Source organism: Euprymna scolopes, chromosome 28, assembly GCF_053919585.1.
Source record: "Euprymna scolopes isolate OS-2025 chromosome 28, ASM5391958v1, whole genome shotgun sequence".
In the NCBI taxonomy this organism is placed as follows: Eukaryota; Metazoa; Mollusca; class Cephalopoda; order Sepiida; family Sepiolidae; genus Euprymna; species Euprymna scolopes.
The window spans coordinates 8,896,230-8,918,729 of record NC_136509.1 but is presented as its reverse complement, the minus strand read 5'-3'; the positions used below and the strand labels follow the sequence as shown (position 1 = coordinate 8,918,729).

At 32.3% G+C, this 22,500-nt stretch overlaps 1 protein-coding gene across 2 annotated transcripts in view; it reads right to left on the bottom strand.

Annotated features, from left to right (window-relative positions):
• Positions 1-22,500, bottom strand: part of LOC145249442 (glutamate receptor ionotropic, kainate 2-like) — a 1,370,511-nt gene that overhangs the window by 333,474 nt on the left and 1,014,537 nt on the right. The window contains exon 8 of one of the 2 annotated variants that reach the window (XM_080110999.1): positions 3,511-3,552. The exons of the other annotated variant lie outside the window; for it this stretch is intronic. Within the exon in view, the coding sequence (XP_079967125.1) occupies positions 3,511-3,552 (42 nt within the window). The remainder of the gene's footprint in view (positions 1-3,510; positions 3,553-22,500) is intronic. 2 annotated transcript variants of the gene reach the window in all.

Sequence of the window (22,500 nt, the reverse complement as noted above, 5' to 3'; positions counted from 1 at the left end):
TGTTCTACGGCACATGACCAGAATCATGATAGTCAACCCAGTATTTATTCGTGGAAATATATGTGCACATATATAGCCAGAAAAGTTTGTAATAATATACATTAATACTAGTATGTGTGTATATATATATATATATATATATATATATATATATATATATGTATATATATGTATATATATTTGTATATATATGTATATAAATATATATGTATATGCATATATATGTATATATGCATATGTATATATATATGTATGTATATGTATATATATGTATATATATATGTGCATATATATGTGCATATATATGTATATATGCATATATATATATGTATATATATATGTACAGATATATGTATATATGCATATATATATGTATATATATATGTACATATATATGTATGCATATATATATGTATGTATATATATATTTATATATATGTATGTATATATATTTATATATATTTTTCAGGTTACAAAATCACGGAGGAACATTTCCATGAGGAGATAATACCAAGAATATGATCTAACATATACACACAAACACAACGATATAGAAAGTCAAATATGGCAGAACGACAGAATAAAAAAACAAAATGAACATTTAGAAACGTGTAGATGAGACGACGAACTAAGGATTCTACATACATAAATATTCATATGCATCAACGTATGCATTGCATCTGCATGTATTATGCAACAACAAATATTTGATTTTAAAAGGAAAACATGTCCAGATGTGTTGCCAATAGCAATATATATATATATATATATATATATATATATATATATATATATATATATATATATATATATATATATATCCAATAATGTATAACGACTGAAACAAAAAACTAATGTATTCGATTTTGTTACTTTTGTGCGATAATCAAAACCTTATTACATACTAGAATCAACTTTAGTTATTTCTTAACAGAACAGACCCCGAGTGTTTACCTGCTTCTTGGCGTTTTGGCTAATAACGAGTATTACATAGCTACTTGTTTTGGCTAATAACGAGTATTACATAGCTACTTGTAGTACATTTACATCTTTTGTTCTCTGTTGTAAAATAGGAATCCTTTTATACTCAGATAAATCTTACTGTTGTCATAATCCAAATATTTTGGGTAATTGGATATAACACATTATTTACATTATTACAATTACATCACAACTAAAATGAACACATTAAACACTGGCATTTCAAACAAATATTCTTTCTAATCCATCTAGGTAAGTCTACCCACGTGTTGAGACTAGTTAATACGAAACAAAATACTGTGACTTTCAATAAATAGACAATATCACCTGAATTCTTAAATACAGGGCAAACTGATGAGGTCTTCCAGGGAGTCGGAAAGCACTTCTCCTTAAGGCAGCGCTTAAATAGTTTCGTAAGTATGGGAGCAAGTTCTGGTTGAAGCTTTTTTAACACTATAATTGGGATGCCATCAGGGCCAGTTGCTTTACTGGAATCTAGGTTCTTAATTAGCTTGGCGACCTCATGCACGGATATTTGTATATTACCTAGCTTGTTCTGTGTTATAGGAGGAAATATGGGGAAATATGGCGGAATATATTGTGCAGACGAAATAACTGATTATTTAACGAAGTTGGCAAAGTTTAATTTTGCAACTATTTTTTCTATAATTGCTTATAAAACCAATTTAAAGTGTAAATTGCAATTAATTTATTCAGTTTTGGTTTTCTATTCAAGGAATCATCGTTTACCATCTGTTTTGATCCGCAACAAAAATACTTGAACATATATTTTATTGTAATACAAACCAAACTAAAAAATATTGCTTTAAAATTAGTTTTGGTTATAAAAATTCCTTCGCGATTTATTTTAAAGATTGGGGTTCATCTTTTAAATAGGATGACGGTCTGACAATAGGGAGTATACATTGCTTGGAACCGAGACATTTGTGAGACTAAAGACGAGAAGCCCCTATTCTAAAAACCAAAATGCCGTAATTTAATATAGAAATTCTTATCAGTTTGTTTTGACTGGGATGCTAGATATTCACTCGCAATTTCATGCAGTCTAAATGAAAGACCTTTTTAATATTCTAACACGCCCTTTAAGTGCAGTTATTTGCACTTGGTTTACGTATATATTTGCCAAAAAGCCTTTAAATTATTTTCATGAGTCTGGTTGCTCCGATTATTGTTGGAATGATAGAGATCTTCCTATGATTCGAGTAGAAGGTGTTCCAAGAGTCTTGAGCACATTTCAAGTCCTCATATCTACTTAACTATGAATTGTAGTAAGATGAAAGTGATACCAATTTAAAGCTAAATGCATTAACGTTTTTTGTAAGGATTGATTTTTTTCTTTTCAGATCGAGTAATGGCGTTTATTCAACCAGAAAAGGCGTTTTAAAAACTGAACCTTGTTCAATGTGCATCACACACACAAAAAAAAAAAAAAAATAAATAAATAAATATCGCAAAACAGCTACCAGAAAGAAGTCTATAATGAGATTGCATGGTAAATCTATGGCGGATATGTGCTTATACCCAGCTAAGAGACCTGGACGAATAACAGAAGCTGTTGCAACCATTGACAACGCAATGCTGGGACGTGTTTTGCAAGAATTGGACTATCGACGTGATATGTGGCGTAAGATTAAACATCTTTGAACATTCCATAAAAAACTTGAGATTACAAGATTTCTGAATATACCATATGTATTTTTATAGCCTTAATAGTTTTCGAGATATTCAATGTCAACATACACTGAAGACTTTTGGAACACTATATTTCAGCGGAATTTATATGGGATAGTATTGGAACAGCAAATTAGTCTAGAAAAAAAAAACCTTCGAAAGAAAAATATTCTTTCCAACCTCTAATATTTTTTTCTTTCAGTTCAAACAAAAAATGCCGTTAGAGATGCTGCAACCTTTCTGAGTGTATACCTCTCATCGCACAAGTACCTTTTTAGGACGCATTTAATGTATTTCCCGAATGCGGCCGATCGTTGCATTATCTATTGCGCATTCCTAGGTGTTGTCAACCAACGTAAATAGCTGTTACCCCAGGGGCATCTAATAGTACATGATGATCTCGGGATCTGTAATATTATCATTTTCGTGAGTACATTCAGCCTAGATGCATTACAGGAGTGCACTGCCTGCATATAATGCACTGGAAGTTGATATGAGCGGAGAAGCTTAATGCTTCCTGTCATGAATGCCCGTGCTGAATCGGAGATGGACATTCGACTGACAACACAAATGGACACATACGAGTGAGGGTGAGGTGAGGAAGAGAAAAATGAATGCTGACGGGTCGTGATGGAAGTGGTCTCTCTAAGAATTTCTAGTCGAGCAGAAAGGAGGGGGAATTTTGATAGGGGAAAGGAAAGTGATAAGAAAGTGAGAGAGATAGGCGGAACGTGATAGAGGTAGACAGATAGATAGAGATGTAAAAAAAAAGAAAAGAAAGAGAAGGTGGAGATGGACGGATAGAAAGAAAGGTGGGTAGAGCGTAGAGTAACACACCGTTAACATTTCGTGGGTGTTGTTCTTGTTCGCTGTGGACTCCTGAAATAAAACACATTTCAAACGAATTATGGGACATTCTCATATCAGCATAAAACAATATTTTTCTGTTCATAAGAAGAGTTATTCTTGAGGTGGAAAGGGAGAGAGAGAGAGAGAGAGGGGTAGAGAAAGAAAGAGAGATAGAGAAGGAGAGAGAGATAAAGAAGAAGAGAGAAATAGAGATGGAGAATGAAAGGGAGAGATTGAGAGAAAGAAAGAGAAAAAAGACAGAGAGAAAGAAGGAGAAAGGGAGATAAAACAAGAGAGAGAAGGAGGAGAAAGGAGAGACAGCGAAAGAGAGAAAGAGGCAAATAGGGAGAGAAAGAAAGAAAGAAAGAGAGAGAGAAAAAAAGAAGAAAAAGATGGAGAGTGATAGAGGGAGGGAAAGAGGTAGAGAGGTAGAGAAAGAAAGAAAGATAGATAGATAGAGAGATAGATAGATAGATAGAGAGAGAGAGGTTGTATCAAACAATCGTCGAAGAAAGGAATAGTATCTCTTTTTCAATTGGATAGAACTTCGGGGATAAATTGAATGACGAATGGGTAAAACAGTGAAATATAATGAAAAAAAAAAAAAAAACTGAAAAGATAAAAAATACAAACATATCAAGTGCATTAATATACAATGATTAAATTAATTAATATAAATAAAAAAATTACATATTAAAAAAAAATCATGATGATAATATCAATAATCAAATTTGACGTATGTGGTCCACCACAACAAAATTATTCCGAAATCCGCACATGATTTGTTTATAGCGGTGAAGGTTTTGTACAGAGCTAACCACACTTTTTGGTATAACTGCTAACCTTAGTCGGTGCAATGGCTGCCACATAGTATACCTGAGGTTTTATATCAGATTATTTTTTCTCTTAGATGCATGTCTTAACAAAGACTGAGGGTGCATCACTTCTAGTGGATTACCCCCTCCCCCAGATACCAACCTGAAATTTCTACGTCCTAGCGCTGTATATACAGTGCCTAAAATTTCCAAATGGTCAACTCTGTGGTACTGGCCAGGTTCATCGTTGCTTAACTTCGGTGATCTGGCAATAAACTGTGCGTCAAACGTGATTATGCTATATACAGGATGACCCCCCCAAAACGGGCCCCAACTCTAATTAGGCCCCGTTTATTAATATTTTGTCCGAATGCAATGAAACTTTAGTCATAACTAGTTTATTATATTCAAAACATCACATCAAAACACTAGGGTCTTCGGCCTTTTTTTCTCTGTTGACTCCGAAATGCTCAGAAAAACAATTGAATGTCCTCTGTTTTTTTTTGGGTCACCCTGTATAGCAATATCACAAAAGTTGTTCTCTATTGATTATTATATTGTACCCAATATATAGTAGTGATTTCAAAAATTAAAAAAAAAAATAGAAAAACAAATATAGCTTTGGTGCCATCAGCTAGAATTGAAACCAAAACATTTAGCGCTCCAGCCTTAGTCGGTATCGTTTGAGTAATCATCAGACAGATAAAAAAAAAGATAAAAATCACCAGAGGATAAACCTTGATAAAACCGACAGTTATACGATGGTCGCCGCCACGAGAGAATCAGATAAAATTTGTGAAACGGACGAAGACTTAAGAGAAATTCATTTATATTAGACGTGCAGATGACCACCGCATTGTAGTCGGTTAGAAAACAAACTCACGGTATCCTGTTCAACAGATGAGATGTTCAACAGAGGAAGAATTTTTTAGTGTGGCTGTAGCTAGACGAGTTCTTAAAAATATTCCGTGTACTAGAACGTTTTCATCTTAAATTCTTCGCAATTATGCAGAATGTAGAAACTATGCATAAATAGATTTCAGCGTAATAGTGAAATGAAACCAACCACCAGATAAAAAATTATAAAAAAAGATAATTAAATAACGTTCGTTTATCATAGGAATAAGTAAATCAGTTAATGTTCATGTAATCGCTCACATATGCATAACTAAGTATATTAAAAAGTTTGTTTTAATAATTTTGAAATACAAAAAGGTAGACTTTTAATACCAATGATAGAGCGAGAAGAATCGACTTTACAGGTATCTCTATATTAATACTGTAGTACCTTTAACGTATGTAGCAAGTGTGGGTCCTTGATATGACCTTAAACTATATCCGATGGTGAGGCCCCAGCTTGCGGGTTTTGGGAGTGTGGAGCCACCCTTTAATTGTCATTGCTCCCAGGTCCACTCTGACCCGGAGTGGTAGTACTGTTAGGGTCACAACAATGGGTTAAATAGAAACCGACTTAAAAAACATTCTATTAAAAAAATTGTTCTTCAAAATCACTGGATTCGGCATTAAATAACCTGAAAAGGGTTGATATACTGTAAAACAAAAACAAACAAACAAACAAACGTAAGTGTGTCATGGTTTCCAGATTATAAGTATTCAATCGGGAGATCCTATCTATTAAAAAGGAAGATAGAACATTAAATTGGCGTATCTATATACTAAAGTACTGTTCGTAGTATGTTATCATTTTATATCCTCCTTTATAATAAATACGATCTCCCGATTATGGAAGACGAAATGTGAAAAAAAAGAAAAAAAGAAAAAAAGAAAAAAAAGAAAACTAAAATAAAATAAAAAAAATTAAAATAAAAAAGATGTCGCGTTTGGGCCCCACGTTTAACTAAAATATACCTTCTTGGTCTTCTAACTAGAATCCAAGGGTAGTATATGTTCTGTATAAAGATGGTATAATGATATCGCGGGGTTTCTGTTCGCGCTGGGCGTCCATATAATAGAAATATTTCACATACATACATATATATATTAATATATACGCCAATTGAATAAAATCACAACCTACATGAATAGAAATTCACCTATTTTGGCGTTAAGCTCTTACAGCTGTTTCGTGAAAGGATGGACAATTACCTCTCGTCTATAGAACTGTAAATCTTCCATTTAGTCACTCCTCAGAGACGCTTTCAACTATTCCCAACAAGTTTTTCAATCCGTTGTGAACACGTTTATTTTTTTTTATTTATTGTGTGTGTGTGTATATATATATATATTAATATATATATATATATTAATATATATATATATTAATATATATATATATATTAATATATATATATATATATTAATATATATATATATATATTAATATATATATATATATTAATATATATATATATATATTAATATATATATATATATTAATATATATATATATATTAATATATATATATATATATATATATTAATATATATATATATTAATATATATATATATTAATATATATATATATTAATATATATTAATATATATATATATTAATATATATATATATTAATATATATATATATTAATATATATATATATTAATATATATATATTAATATATATATATTAATATATATATATATATATATATTATATATATATATATATATATATATATATATATATATATATATATGTAGGACACACAAGCAATTCAATACGTCGATATAATGGTGTTCGTTTCACTCATATTTATAGCCTGGAAGTATGCAATAATTTTAATTAGACTTGAAAGTTTGACTACAAAATAAAATAGATCTTGTTTTGGAATGGTATTAATATTTGCTTATAAAATAACATAAGAAAAAAATGTTTTCTTTGTGTACTGAATGCACATTGTCTATGTATGTATATTGTTCTGCGTGAGACTTGTCAAAAATAATTTTCTTTTCAAATAAACCGCTTCTGAACTTCGGCATAAAAGCGGCGCAGTTTTAAGTCTGTTGTCTCCGTTTATTTCCGAAAACGAAGCCATTTGTAGACAGTTAAACAAAACAATAAATTGCTGAAACAAAAGAGACGAAATAGCAATATGGCCGTCAACAAAGAATTCAAATTAATGATACGTTTTGGTAAACAACTGGCTAACATAATGGCGATCTTGAATAATCTTTAGCGACAACTTTCTTTTGTTGAACGCAATAAACTATTCTAATGATGCCGTATTTCAAACTTCTCAAAAACTGGTTGGATATTCTTAAAAAGACATTAAAACAATTAGGACCCTTGTTTCTGAAGTTTTGGTGATGAAGATTCGTATTATTTGGATTCTACGGACTACTATTCTCATCTTGAGTATTATTTTCACAACGTTTTGGTTGATATAACCTCCGACCTTCTTCAGGTGTATTTTGTCGAACTCGGAAATGTTTCTGTCGAACTCAAGATTTTGAACAGAATTTCAAACGGAATCTTTTATTTACTTCACGTGGGTAGCATGCTCTCGTTCCGTCAGCCATTACTGGATTGAAGTGATAAGTAATTGGCAATTATAAATTACGGTCGCCCAGACTGGGAATTGAACATTAAACCTTCAGGAGAATATCACTTTTACAATTGTTTTTTCCAAGTGCTCTAACCACTGCACCACGGGTGCTTGTGATAAGGATTGATAATTTGGATTATTCGGACTACTGTTCTCACATTGAGTTTTATTCGCACAACGTTTCGGCCGATATAATTCCCAAACAAGATCGGAAAAGTCAGGTATCGCTGATTACATATGGAGAGAAACAGGAAACCATTTACCATTATGGGACAAAGTAAAGATTATAGACAAACGAAGAATATATATTCTATATATAAAGTTACAAATATGTAGACCCAAACTTGACAAAGTAGTTTGGTAGAGACTGTTCCACAGCAAGAGATAGAGATCTTCCATAATTCAGCTCTAAATAATATGCAATTATGCACAATGTAGAAAATATGCACAAATGGAAATGCGCGAAGTAGGGAAATGAAACTAATGATCTAATAAGAAAACAGAAAAACACGAAGAGTGAATTAATAAAAGTTCGTTTTTAAAGCAATATGCAAATTAGTTTTCATTTTGAAATATTCACGACTAAATATATATAAGACCGTTTTATTCATTTTCAAAATAAAACCGTTGGTTTTCAATATCAATGTAAGTGCGACGAATTGTGAGATAATTAACATTGTAAAAGGTTAATTCATTATTATCGATCTATCTGTCTATCTATTTATCTATTCAGTGATATTGTTAAAATAGTTTATTGTTTATAGAATAAAGCGCAGCAATGGGTTTTAGCTGAGGATGTTTACAAAAATTAGCTAGGTTAAATAAACAAAATGACTTCGACCAGGAATACGTGCAAAAGTCGCACGTTGACATACGTATGCTTTTTGAATGATGACGTAACGGAAGTGAGGTCAAGAGGTCGGGAAGTTTAGTCAGTGGAAGAGTTTGCGTTTGATCACGGAAGTGAACAGGCGTTCTTCAAGCCAGGAAGCGAGGCTGTGAGGAACAAGCATGTAGACACGAAATGCAGACTTCGTGTGAAGAACATTAGAGACAGCTGAAATAAATTTATATTTTAAAAATATAAAGTGTTGTTGTGTAGTTTCACAAAAGAAGGAAGAACAGAGGTCTCAATTGATTATGGTTGGTCATTTCATGTTTCGTCACGGAGCTCAGCAGTAAAGATAGAAGAACCCTTAAAGAAATAAGGTATAGAACATATATTATTCTTTTTATAAAAAATCATACGATATGTGACTATGAACTGTAATCTATACCACTGTGATAACTTTCTGATACGCCATGACCCGGTTTATACGTCGATATCCCCTGAATAAACAACAATACATACAATTTATACATTTATCCGATCCCGTGAGAAGAACAATATTTCCCGCCTCTCAATGTTAACAGAATGACTCAACTTGAAATAAATATAGAATTTAACATTAGTCAATTGTTATTTCAAGTACTCTAACCACTGCGACTTCTGTTTTTATTTTATTAAGTAAATTTATTATGATACTATTACTAACTAACTATATATATATATATATATACATATATATATATATATATAGTTAGTAATAGTATCATAATAAATGTATATATATATATATATGTGTGTGTGTGTATGTGTACTAGCATGATCCGTTAATCAGCATTGCCCGCTGTTAGTATGCCACCCACCCTCCGCGTACAAAAATTAAAGTACTTCTGTTGTAATTGTTGTTGTTGTTGTAGCCCAACCACCAACCTCCTTACACTACCAACCACCGCATGTTACAAACGGCTTTCGGAATAAATACCCCATTTTGTGAGAGGGTGTGTGTGGTTGGTGGAAAATTTGCCCAAAATGTAACTTTGTTAATCGCTGTCACGATTGCCACGGGCAAATACTATAAACGAACCAAAAAATTATATACAAAATATTTTTATAAAATCAACAGCAGGTACTATACAGTGTAATGTTAACTAAAACGTATTGTGACCTTAGTCACTGCGACAGACATGTGAAGCGTCCTCTAGGGGCATCGCGATGGCTCCCCAATTAGAGGAGTCAATCAATTCATTTGACTGAAAAATGGGTTATTTCATCGATTTTGATGACAATAAAAATATAGAGGTGTGAAAAATTCGTGGATTATCATTCAATACCGGGCAACGTCGGGTCACCTTGCTAGTTATATAATAAGATATATAATTATATATATATATATATATATATATATATATATATATATATATAATAGGTTAATCATTAACTTGAAATGTACTCGGTTTGTATATATTACCAATAGTAATGGATTAAAAACTCTCACGAATAATGTTTTTTTTTTTAATAATTAAAAAGATCATTTTTTATATAAATTTAGTAAATTTTGAAAAAAGTCAAAACTCAATGAATGTCTTCTTATTGGGTTCAATTATAGTATAATAATTTTCAATACCATATGTAGTATTATAGCATAATAATTTTCAATACCATATGTAGTATTATAGCATAATAATTTTCCGAGGTCCAAATATCAAGTTTTCTCAGTTGGTTATTTATTACTTTTATTCAAATAGTTTCATTACAATATTGTTTCGTATTGCGACTAAAACTGCAAAATTATGTTATTGCTGCATATTTAGTCACGCACTCATCAGATGTTTACCTTAAACAAACTTATAATAACACCATTTTGAACAACTTACATTGTTCATGTAACGGACACACTCTGCCGTTCCTTTTCAGTTACGAAACAATATGCATTGGAAACCGTTTGAAAAGTTATAAATACCCCCCCCCCAAAAAAAAAAATTGATATTTGGAACTTGGAGAATTATTATACTACACTATATATCTCTTTTTTTATATCATAAAAACTCTTCATTTTTTAAATTCGATATGTGATTTCATGATGAGGACTGATGAATAACACCTTTTTGAATCATCTAAAGCAGGGATGCCTATTACGTCGATCGCGATCGACTGTTTGATCGTAAAAAACATTATGGGTAGATCGCGTAGCATTGAGACAAAAACAAATATCGTTGACGCTGGCAAACTGTCAAAATCTCGCAGCAGAACTGAAGATACTCGAGCAATCATGTGCGCAATTCGACAATTGTCTTTCAGAATTCGATAAAAGCTTTCAATATTTTCTGTTACTCCAATTAATCGCTACATTTATGCGCGACGCATTCCAGGAAGATGCTGCGTTTTTTCAGTCACATCGAAAATTGCAACACTGTCTCATCTGAACTCTTCTGCGGTGAGGGACGAGATTCTGACATTCAACTGATGCAGAGCTCATGGGCAATTCCGGAGCTTTGATCACAGAGGACTCCAACATCAGTAAATCTGCTTCTTGGCTGCATTATTTGGTTTCACTTATTTATGCGCGTCAGCCTTTTCCCACATAACGATCATTAAGTCCAAATACCACTCCACCATGGTCCTGGATATGACCTTAAACTATATCCGATGGTGAGGGCTCCAGCTTGCAGGCCTTAGGGAGTGTGGAGCCACCCTTTAATTGCCATTGCTCCCAGGTCCACTCTGACCCGGAATGGTAGCACCTGCTAGGGTCCCAACTATGGGTTAAATAGAATACGACTTAAAAAACAAATATACTATATTAAAAAATCGTTCTTCAAAATCACCAGATTAGAATACGACTTAAAAAACAAATATACTATATTAAAAAATCGTTCTTCAAAATCACCAGATTAGAATACGACTTAAAAAACAAATATACTATATTAAAAAATCGTTCTTCAAAATCACCAGATTAGAATACGACTTAAAAAACAAATATACTATATTAAAAAATCGTTCTTCAAAATCACCAGATTAGAATACGACTTAAAAAACAAATATACTATATTAAAAAATCGTTCTTCAAAATCACCAGATTAGAATACGACTTAAAAAACAAATATACTATATTAAAAAATCGTTCTTCAAAATCACCAAATTCGGCATTAAATAGCCTGAAAAGGGTTGATATGCCGTAAAACAAAACAACCAACCAACCAACCAACCACTCCACCATGATTGATGAGTATCTATAAGTCTGTTCGAAACTGGCTATTAGCAGTTACTGTCCGGACTATGTATCCCTGACTTATTCCATCTTAAGCAAGTCATCATAGTAATGCGTTCTACAATGCGATATGGGTTGGTGCAGTAACGCAAGGTATAAATGCATATACTGTCCATATAAAAATAATTTACAATATATTTATATAAATAACGAGTTCTGCAATATATCAAACTGTGGCTTAACGTAACAAACGTATCAACTCTAACATTCTACATTCGGGCATCAGTCACAACTCGAACGCGTTTCATATAGGAATAAAATAAAAACTCAGTAGAAGACATCCTTCATATGAATAAAGTAACTGGCCATTCGGAATTGCCCGATCGAAAAATACGTTTAAAGATTATATTTTAATTTATGTAGATTACGTATGTATTGTTATAGAATCCATCCTTTATTGAGGAATAATTTGCCCGGTAGACTAATCCGAAAAAATAAAAGACTAATAATGATAAGATCGTTCATCAAATTCCGTCTATGTTTGTTTACTATATCATGTCAGTGGACATTTGGGCTTGACGATCTTAAACATCGTCTTTCTTCTTTTATAGATAAAAAATATGCAGGGGAATATTTTACGTTACACGAGCCAAGGGAAATAATTTAATTATTTCCCTTGGCTCGTGTAACGTAAAATATTCCCTTGTAAAAATTATTCTTTTTTATCTATACGAGAAGAAAGACTATTTTTGAGATCGGATATTTTTTCGATATTATCGGATGAATTTATGTACAAAACCTATCTAAGACCACTGCCAGACATATAAATTAGCTTTGTGTGACATTTGTCAAAAAGATAGGCCTGGCTGTTTAAGAACCTTCGAGGAAGGAACACACACACATACACACACATATACAGACAGATATACAAAATGACACACACAGAAACACACACACATATACAAAATGATACACAAACACACAAACATACATACACATACACGCACATATACAAAATGACACACACACAAACATATACATACATATATACAAAATGACACACACACATATACAAAATGACACACACACACATATACACATACATATATACAAAATGACACACACACATATACAAAGTGACACACACACAAATACACACATATAAAAAATGACACACACACAAACACACACATACAAATTGACTTATATAATTTTAAAGATAGAGATATGAACTTAAAAAGTTAAAATTCTGCTGTCCATGTTGTAATATAATAGATTGTGTCCATCTTTCAACACCCAAGCGCAAACAATTTGAATAATATGTATTTTTGTTTTTGTTGCCTCTTTTGTCGAAGGAAAATAACATTTGTACGTGACTTTGATAATTCTCTGCGAATCATTACGGCCACAGAATGCTTTAGCGGAAGGAAAAAAAATCAATATGGCGGCGGAGATAAACTATGAGTGAGGGAGACCAGATGTTCTATTTTCCATTTTTGTTGCTGTTATTGAATCTAATTGTTTTTGTATTTATTTATAGTTATCGCTGTCTTTTTTTCGTCTTAATTTTAACGTAGTCCGTGCCTAGTTTGACAAAAATATTATTGCAAATAACCTTCTAGACAGAGAGACAAGTTTGTGAGTAGACATTTATAATCCGCTGAACGGGGTCAGGCATAAAACAACAAAATAAAATATGATTAATTAAAGAAAGCTTGGTGTAAGCGCATATTTACACAGACAAACGATTTCCTACTTTGCAAGTGAACCGCATTAAACGGTGTAACCTAAGCTGCCAACGCCAACGAAAAGAATATGTGAAAACCGATTATTTTCATTGAAATATGTTTATTTACAGAAGCTTGATATATGGGAGATTTGGACACGGCGAATAAATTGGATCTGATATTAAACCGGTAAAAATAGCTACAAAGGGTCTAAAATTGAAAATAAAAAAACTTGGCAGGCGTAAGTCTAGATAAAGTGCTTCTCTATGAATGCGTAAATATACATTTATATGTTTAACACCATTATTTTTTTACGTTTTTATATGCGTATGCAGTGGCTTAGACGATAACGAATAATGCTGGAGAGCTATATGTTTTGGTTTCGATTCTAGCTGATAGCACCCAAGTGAATTATTTTTTTAACTCTTAAAATATTTATCGGGCACAATATAAAAATCAATAGGGTCTATAATAATATATACGATATCTGCATAAATTAAAATATATTTGATCGTATTTTCCAACCGAGTTACACCAGGCGGTCTCTCCTACATATTAGGTACACTATAATAATCAATATAGAATTGGCTTTATAATAATAAATACGAAATTTTCATGAATTAAAGTGCATTTGACGACTCGGAAACGCTAGCCAGCTACTTCTATATATTGGGTACAATATAATAATAAAAAGAGGATTGATTCTATAATAATAAATACGAAATATGTGTAAATTAAGATATCATATTTAATCGTATTTTACGACCGGGCAACGCTTACGAGTACATTAAAATAATTGAAAAGAAAAAGAATGAATGATTACTTAACATTGTCCAAAAATATTATATTTTCATATATAATATATTAGCAGGTGTACCCGGCGTTGCTCAGTATCAAACGTAACGTAAAATTCCTTTTAAAAAATAAAGTAAAGAACAGAAAGAAACTAAGACATGTGCATGCGAGAATTATGCTTTTTTTTTCGAAACAGTTCACTTATTGTGAAAAAAATAATCGAACTGAAATCGAAATTAAAACCTAAAGACAGTGAGTCAAGTACGACAAACATTTGCCCAGCTAGCCACGATCTTTAAACAGTGTTTACAAACTTACTTATTCTTAACATAAAGAAGCTGTCATGTGAACGATTCGCGCATGCACAGTCATGAAACAGTCGACAGATAAAACTCCGATGACACTCCAAATACCCATTTTCAATTTTTACTCTTCAGTAGCCTGTTTTTTTTTTCCATATAAAAACCGATGAAAACTTTTTCACATGTATGAATACCCTATATTCCTAATTTCAAGTCTGTAGATAAAAAAGTCGTTGAGTATATAGGTTGAGAAGTGTCGTCACACACATTTTCATTTTCATAGAACTATAGATAGATTAACTAAAATAAACGGTAAGAAAATCATTTAAACTTTATTATGATTAGTAGAATACATTGTAAAGATATTCTCTATTTACTGATTGGTCAGGGTTTTCAGATTAGGGTACACTGTTTAGTTCGGTCTACTTTTGAAACCGACAGTCATTTGTCTTTGTAAATACATGATGAAACCATAAAATTGTCCTTCTAGAAAAGACATAATTTCATTTCCGTTTGATGAAATTTTTTTTTTTTGCAGACCATCCACCAGTTGGCCAGTTTTTTACAAACCCCAAGAGCGATAAGAGCCTTCTATCATGTCTGAAAGTGACAGACTGTTCAAGGAGTGAGATCGGAGATGTGCCGCTGTACAACTCATGCTCTCTACTGATCCAAGTTATAACAACAGGACCATTGCCATCACCCTCAAAATGCATCGCTGGATCTCTACGAATAATAGGGACATGCTCAGGGTGGTGAAAACAAAGTTTCTGCCCACAGTTATAGTTTTTGCTGTGGTTTCAAGTGAACCATGCCACCTCACATCTTCGAAGTCGGCTTGAAAGTTAGCATGAAAGTGTACCTGCATGTGCTAAAAAGTGTTGTGATCCCCTGGTGTAGTCTGGCTGACCCTGGGTGTGGCAGCAGGACTCAGCGCTGACCCACAAGTCCAAAGAGATCTAGGCTCGGCTTCAGAAGGAGTATTATGACATTGTACCCTTCTCTCACTGGCCCCCTCCTCCCCCGGCCTGAACCTGCCATACTACTTCGTTTGGTCATACGCCGAGAACATCACCAACGTGACCTCCTACAACATCAAAGCCGGTCTTGTGGAAAATTCATGCTCCCAGTTCCGGGCCCGTATCGAGGAGGTGATGTAGGCTGAAGGCGGCTACATTAAATAGATATCAGTTCTATTACATAATCAAGTTACCTGAATTGATTTTTTTCAATAAAACTTTTAAAATAAAGCTATAGTGTTTTTTTTAGTGCGACAAATTTATCGTTTCACCCTATATGCGTTTACAGAGAATGTTTTCTATTTTCTCGAACAAACTGAAGCACCTCTAATCGTAATCATTGTTGTTCCTAGGTTATACACCGTAACATTTAATCCACCTACCTCGATTTTCTCGTAGTGATCTACAAGAGCTGATTAATTTCCATCTTTCTAGTTTATCCAATCCAGAAACCGGCCGCGGATTGAAATGTCATGAGAAAACGGTACGACCCCTAAATATGGCCGTCCTAGAGTTACTTCTTACAGGGAAGACAATGCTATCAAGATCCGCAGCCTCAGAAACAGATTTGAAACGGCTCCCCAAATCCAACAACAGTGTACTCTTGTTAAAAAGTCCTCTCTTTCTACAGTTAAGAACAGATAGAAGGAAGTTAATTTGCCAGGCTGCATTCCAAGACGCAAGCCAATGATTTCTGTAAAGAACAGAAAGCATCGTATGGAATTCGTCAGATGCGATGAAGAGCATTCATATTCATCGAAAGTGATTTTTAGCGACGCAAGCAAATTCTAGCTAGGCTAGGCAGTGATGGTAGGCAGTACGTCCGTCAGAGGAAGGAGGAAGGATGAAAGAATTTAATCCTAAGTGCACAGTTTCAATGCTGTAAGGTGGTGGAGATTCAATTTTGGTGTGGGGCGTTATTAATGCCAATGATCCAGGGCCTATTAATCGCTTGCAAGATTAAATTAATTCAGCCAACCACAATAATATGTTAACTGAGCATTTTCTACCTTTCTTTGGTCGAAATTTGCATGATAATCTATTTTTCATGCGGGATAATTCTCCCATTAACACAGCTGGACACATCAAGAGGTTCCCTGAAGAGCAGAATATTCCGTGTTTGGACAAAAATTAGAGAGATGTGGAATACCCTTTCACCGGAATATTGCCGTAGACTAATTTAAGAGAATTCCCAGAAGATTGCAAGCTGTCCAATTGCAGAAAAGTTTGCTACAAAATATTAACTTGTTCATTGTGTTCCTGTTGTATTTGTGTTGAATTAATGTTTAAATAACAATTTTCTATTGTGTGGTGTTTCTTTTTGCTTTTACTAAGTTGAAGTTAATTTTTTAAATTGACCTGAACACACGGATACTTCAATTAAAAGTCAAATATGAACAATTAAAATTATCCTTATATATATATATATATATATATATATATATATATATATATATATATATATATATATATATAAAATGAACTCATTTTTCCCTTATGATTTTGCCCTTAATAGGATTAAAAATCAAGACATATCATGCGAATGTAATATACACAAACTGCAGCACAATATCTGAGGTGGTGCTATAGGAATATTACCTCTCCACTTCCTTGATAATCGTAGATTCCTATATTTTTTTCTGCTGAGAGTTAACTGCCAAAATCGGTTAAAAATCAATGGAAGTAGTAAAATATTTTTCTCTAATTAATTCCTCTTTCCCCCGCCACCACCTACACCGTTTCCGGATCGTTTATAAGGGACAGTTACGAAGGAACACCGGTTTGGGTTTTCTTTACTTCGTAGTTGCTTAAAAAACTGGAGTGGAATTTTACCGTGCCTTTTCGTTCTATGCTTTCTACTGGGTGAACGCACCATGGAATTAACCGAATCGAAAGGTTATTTATGCCGTTTTTTTCGCTTTTCGCTGTGTTTTTTTTTTTCCGAACACGTTCATCATTTCTTCCCTTATTTTTGCTTTTTGTTTTTCCGATTTAAAAAAAAAAGTTTTAGGTTTGTTCGCTGTTTTTTTTGTTTTGGTTTTTAATATATTTTTAAGAAGTTTAACATATTTTTTTTAAATATTTAAATAGGGTTATTACTTCCCTTATTATTTACTTCCCCCCTACACACACCTTCAAACACCCGGGCAATACCGGTTACCCCCGCTAGTAGATGAATAAAAGGCGAATCAAATGAAAAAGGTTGTAAAAACAGTTGCATTGAATTTAGCTTAAATTTGCGGTTTTTGAAAAAAAAAATGACAAGTGCGGACTTTCTTTTCAGCGGCACTATGTGTGTGTGTGTGTGTGTATATATCTTTAAATATATATGTGCGTATGTGTATCTTTAAATATATATATATATATATGTGTGTGTGTGTGTGTATATCTTTAAATATATATGTGCGTGTGTGTATCTTTAAATATGTATACATATATGTGTGTGTGTGTGTGTGTATATCTTTAAATATATATGTGTGTGTGTATATCTTTAAATATATATGTGTGTGTGTATCTTTAAATATATATATACATATATATATGTGTGCGTGTATTTCCTTAAATATATACATATATATGTGTGTGTAACTTTAATATATATTACACACACACACACACACATATATATATGTATATATATATTAAAGTTAGAGAGGGAGAGAGAGAGAGAGATACACACCAAAGAAATCGATAAGATGTATTTGAAACATTTTGAGACAAACGATCGATAAAAAATCATTAAAAACTACAGTGATCATAACTTGTAAGCCATTCAACAGATAATCCACGTATCAATTCTCATAAATTGGAGCTATTCAAAGGCGTCTGTAGAATTTAAGCGAATACTTTCCGTCGAATTTCCATTCGACTTGAATTCTTTCAATAACGAAATTATACCAGAAACGAGAAAGAGACATAGAAAAACTCTGTAAAATACACCTCTATTTCCTCGTCGATACTATTTTGTGGAAGTTTCAATGGATTTTCTTTTAATAATCTTAACCAAGTTTCAAACATAATTTTGAAAAGGAATCTTTCGTAGAACTTTTATTGTATTAGTCAACTACAGGATTACCCGTCCTAGGATGGGTAAAATGAATATCCCGAATAAAAAATCGTTTTTACCATATAAATGACCATAATGAAATTAATAATCTGAAAAAAAAAGTACGCCTACATTTTTTATTCTCATTTTTATAAATTTTAAGGATTGAAAAAATCGTCAGAAAAAAATTATAATACATGGAATTTTGCTAAACTGATATCAAATAACTATGAATCAAATTTAATTAAAATCTTAAATATTTGAATTTTAAAATAGGAATTTTACCTATTATATATCGTGCCCATAAAAACAAAATCTTCCCAAGGACCTAAAATTTCTATTTATTAATTCACTTTGACTCGCCGCACTGATGAGCTGTGATGCAGTGAAGAGTACTGTATGCGATGACTATAATATTTCCTTATCCTGAGCTGAGCATATTGACAAGTGATAAGCAAGCTACCATTAGCGTATTAAGTGATTAAGTGATGCTCTTTGTAGAAACAAATAGAGCTAAGGCGATTAATCATGGTTAATTCACATGCCCACATTAGCTACAACCGAATGGCACAACGGTTGGAGCGCCAACTATCGCCTAGGCGGTGACGTTTCAAACCTGGTAGTTGCTAGTCTAGCTGCACTGATACAGTAAAGTATCTGGATGACGCTCTCTCTTTATATATATGTATATATATATATATATATATATATATATATATATATATATATATAAAGACAAAGCGTTTTACTTGGCATAGTTCTTATTGTTGAATAATGTTGGCGGGCAATTCAAGTAAAAAAAAAATCCCTTCAATAACAAAAAGCGACCGATAACGTAACAATCTAAAATAGCGCTAGACAAATGAATGAAACAATACGAACTCTGGAAACAGAATTATGAATGAAAGGATGCAACTTCACCTTTCTCCGTACTATGCCGCATGGCCATTTGTCAAATAAAATGCGCTTGTTTTTATAGCCAAAAAGAATTAGTCGTTCATTTGATAAATACAGCTGTACTCCAGACGTGATTCAGTATTATTTAGAATACTATTTAAGGGGGGAAACGGAGGCATATCGAACAAATATATACCAGTATATCATATACACAATCTTGTGCCGTGACCAGTATACCCATATATGTAGCATTATAATTTCCCGTTAAGCATAAAAGAAATAGGATTTAAACTTTTAATTGTTATCTAATTATTTTGCGATTATTTTTTCATTAGATTTGTATGAAAAAAACTATCAAAACTTGAAGTGATGTTTAGAGTAGAGCATCATATTTTTACTTTCTGTTGTTGGATGCTGATTTTTATTTTAGTAAGCGAAACAAAAAAATAAATTTCTGATCTGTTCTGGAAATGAATCTTGTCAACCATGGGACGAATATAATGTTATATACGTATAAGCAAACAAACACAAACACATATATATATATATATAACCAAGTAGGAGATCGATTTTATATATATATTAGTGTTGGGACGATTAATCGGAATCGTGAATAGGAAAAATCAAAGCTTTTGGGATATCGGAATCGGAAAAATTTGAGTTTATTTTCCGATGCCAAAACCGATTTCTTTAATTATCTTTTTTAATTGATTTTGGTTTAAGAAACATCTTCCATTGCTTATAGTAACACAATAATAATATTTATTGATTTAAACTTCAAGTAAGACTAATATCTCTAGATCACACACTAACAAGTGGGTTTTTACGTTTGAGAAAATACATGCGCATTTAAAAAGTGTTTCGACAGTATTCGGGATCCATAATCGCGAGCGCTTTCGAGAGAAGTACTTCTATCATCCTCAGGCATATTGTAGAAATGAATGTAGGGATTGTTTTTTAATTTACTTATATATTTTTTTCCTAGTCACGTGGTAATTTGTTACAAGTGGGCGGACTTTTCTTTTTACATATATTAAACAGATTTATATATACAAACACATATATACATTATTAAACATTTATCCCAAACATTTCAAAATGTCCCGGCTGCACTCATAATTAATATTATTTATTTGAGGCTTCTTTGTTTTAATGTTCAATGCTTCGAGTATTCTTAGCCTATTTACATTTCTCTCACTCTGCAATACTCTTGTATTTTCTACCATAATTCTTCGAAATTCCGAATCTTGGCAGCCATGTCCCTTCAAATGTTGTGATATGGAGCTAGAGTCAGAGAGGTGGAGAGTCAATCTTCGCGACAATGTGTTAGTTGTTGAACCAATGTAGCTACTACTATTGGAGATACACTCTCCTATTGGGCAGCTAAAGTTGTAAACTACATTGGTCCTTTCCAACAGGTCATTTGTTTGCGAAATGTTGGTTTTCATTACAAGGCTTGTGCCTGTATTTTTTTATAATATATAATAAATTTTATTTTTTTAAATTATTTTTTGGAGCCACATATCTACGGATTATATTTTTAAGAATACTCTCATCGATTTTTGAGTTTTTGTGTAACTGGTTACGGTAATATATATTAACAGGTTGATAATTTTCTTGAATATTACTAATTTGATTCAAATTACTAATGGCTAATTTTATTTCTTTATCTACAAGACAGTTAGGGAATTGATAATTTACTAACACTTGTTTTATATTTTTTAATTCATTAAATAATATTTTTTGCTGGAGGAAATCACCTTTGCACGGTATATAAGATTCCTTATTATATTCGTTTTATAGCGGAATGGACATTCACTTTTAAAATTTAGAATACAGGAATTAACGGATGTAGGTTTTTTAAAAACGGAGGTGATAAATTCATCGCTACTAGAGTCAATGAGAACGTCTAAAAACGAGAGTTTATTATTAGTACTTAATTCATATGTAAAGTTAAGAACTGAATTATTCTGAAAGACACCCTTTAAATATTCTATTTCCTCTGTGTTATTGACAAGAATTAGTATATCGTCTACATATCGAACGTAAATAGAAGGTTTCTCTATTAAATTAAATACCTTGTTTTCTAGATCAGCCATATAAAAATTACTAAATGTTGGTCCCAATACGTGTTTAATATATGTAAAAAAAAAGTCCGCCCACCTAACTTGCAACAAATTACCACGTGACTAAGAAAAATATATAAGTAAATTAAAAAACAATCCCTACATTTATTTCTACAATATGCCCAAGGATGAGAGAAGTACTTCTGTCGAAAGCGCTCGCGATTATGGATCCAAGATATACAATTTCGAAAAAAAACACAAAAAGGACTATTCGGAGATTGGAGAAGACGAAAAGGAAAATTGTAAAACAGAATAATTCCGTGCTATTCAATAATATTTGTCTATATATATATATATATATATATATATATATACTATTTGTCTAGTTCCGTAAAAATTGGTTGATTACCCGTGTTGACAATTTTCTCGCTTTTCGAAATTTGTTTACACCTGACTTGAACAAATATATATTCGACAACTTAAACACTTCCATGATCAAAGAACACAACGTGAGGCCAAACTATTTGGATCATAAACAATGATGTATAGACGTATTACGCACGATAAAGCAGTTCGTTCTGAATAAGACGTTTATCGAATTAATGGAATCTGGCGAAAAAACAGCAACATTCGTTATCATATACGTGTGCGTGGGGATCAGATAGAAACAATGCGAGAGAAAATAAAGCAGCTTTTAACAACAAGTAACAAGTCTGGTGGCTTTCCCAAAAATAAAATCCAGGTTGAGGTTAAGACAAGGTCATTTAAATC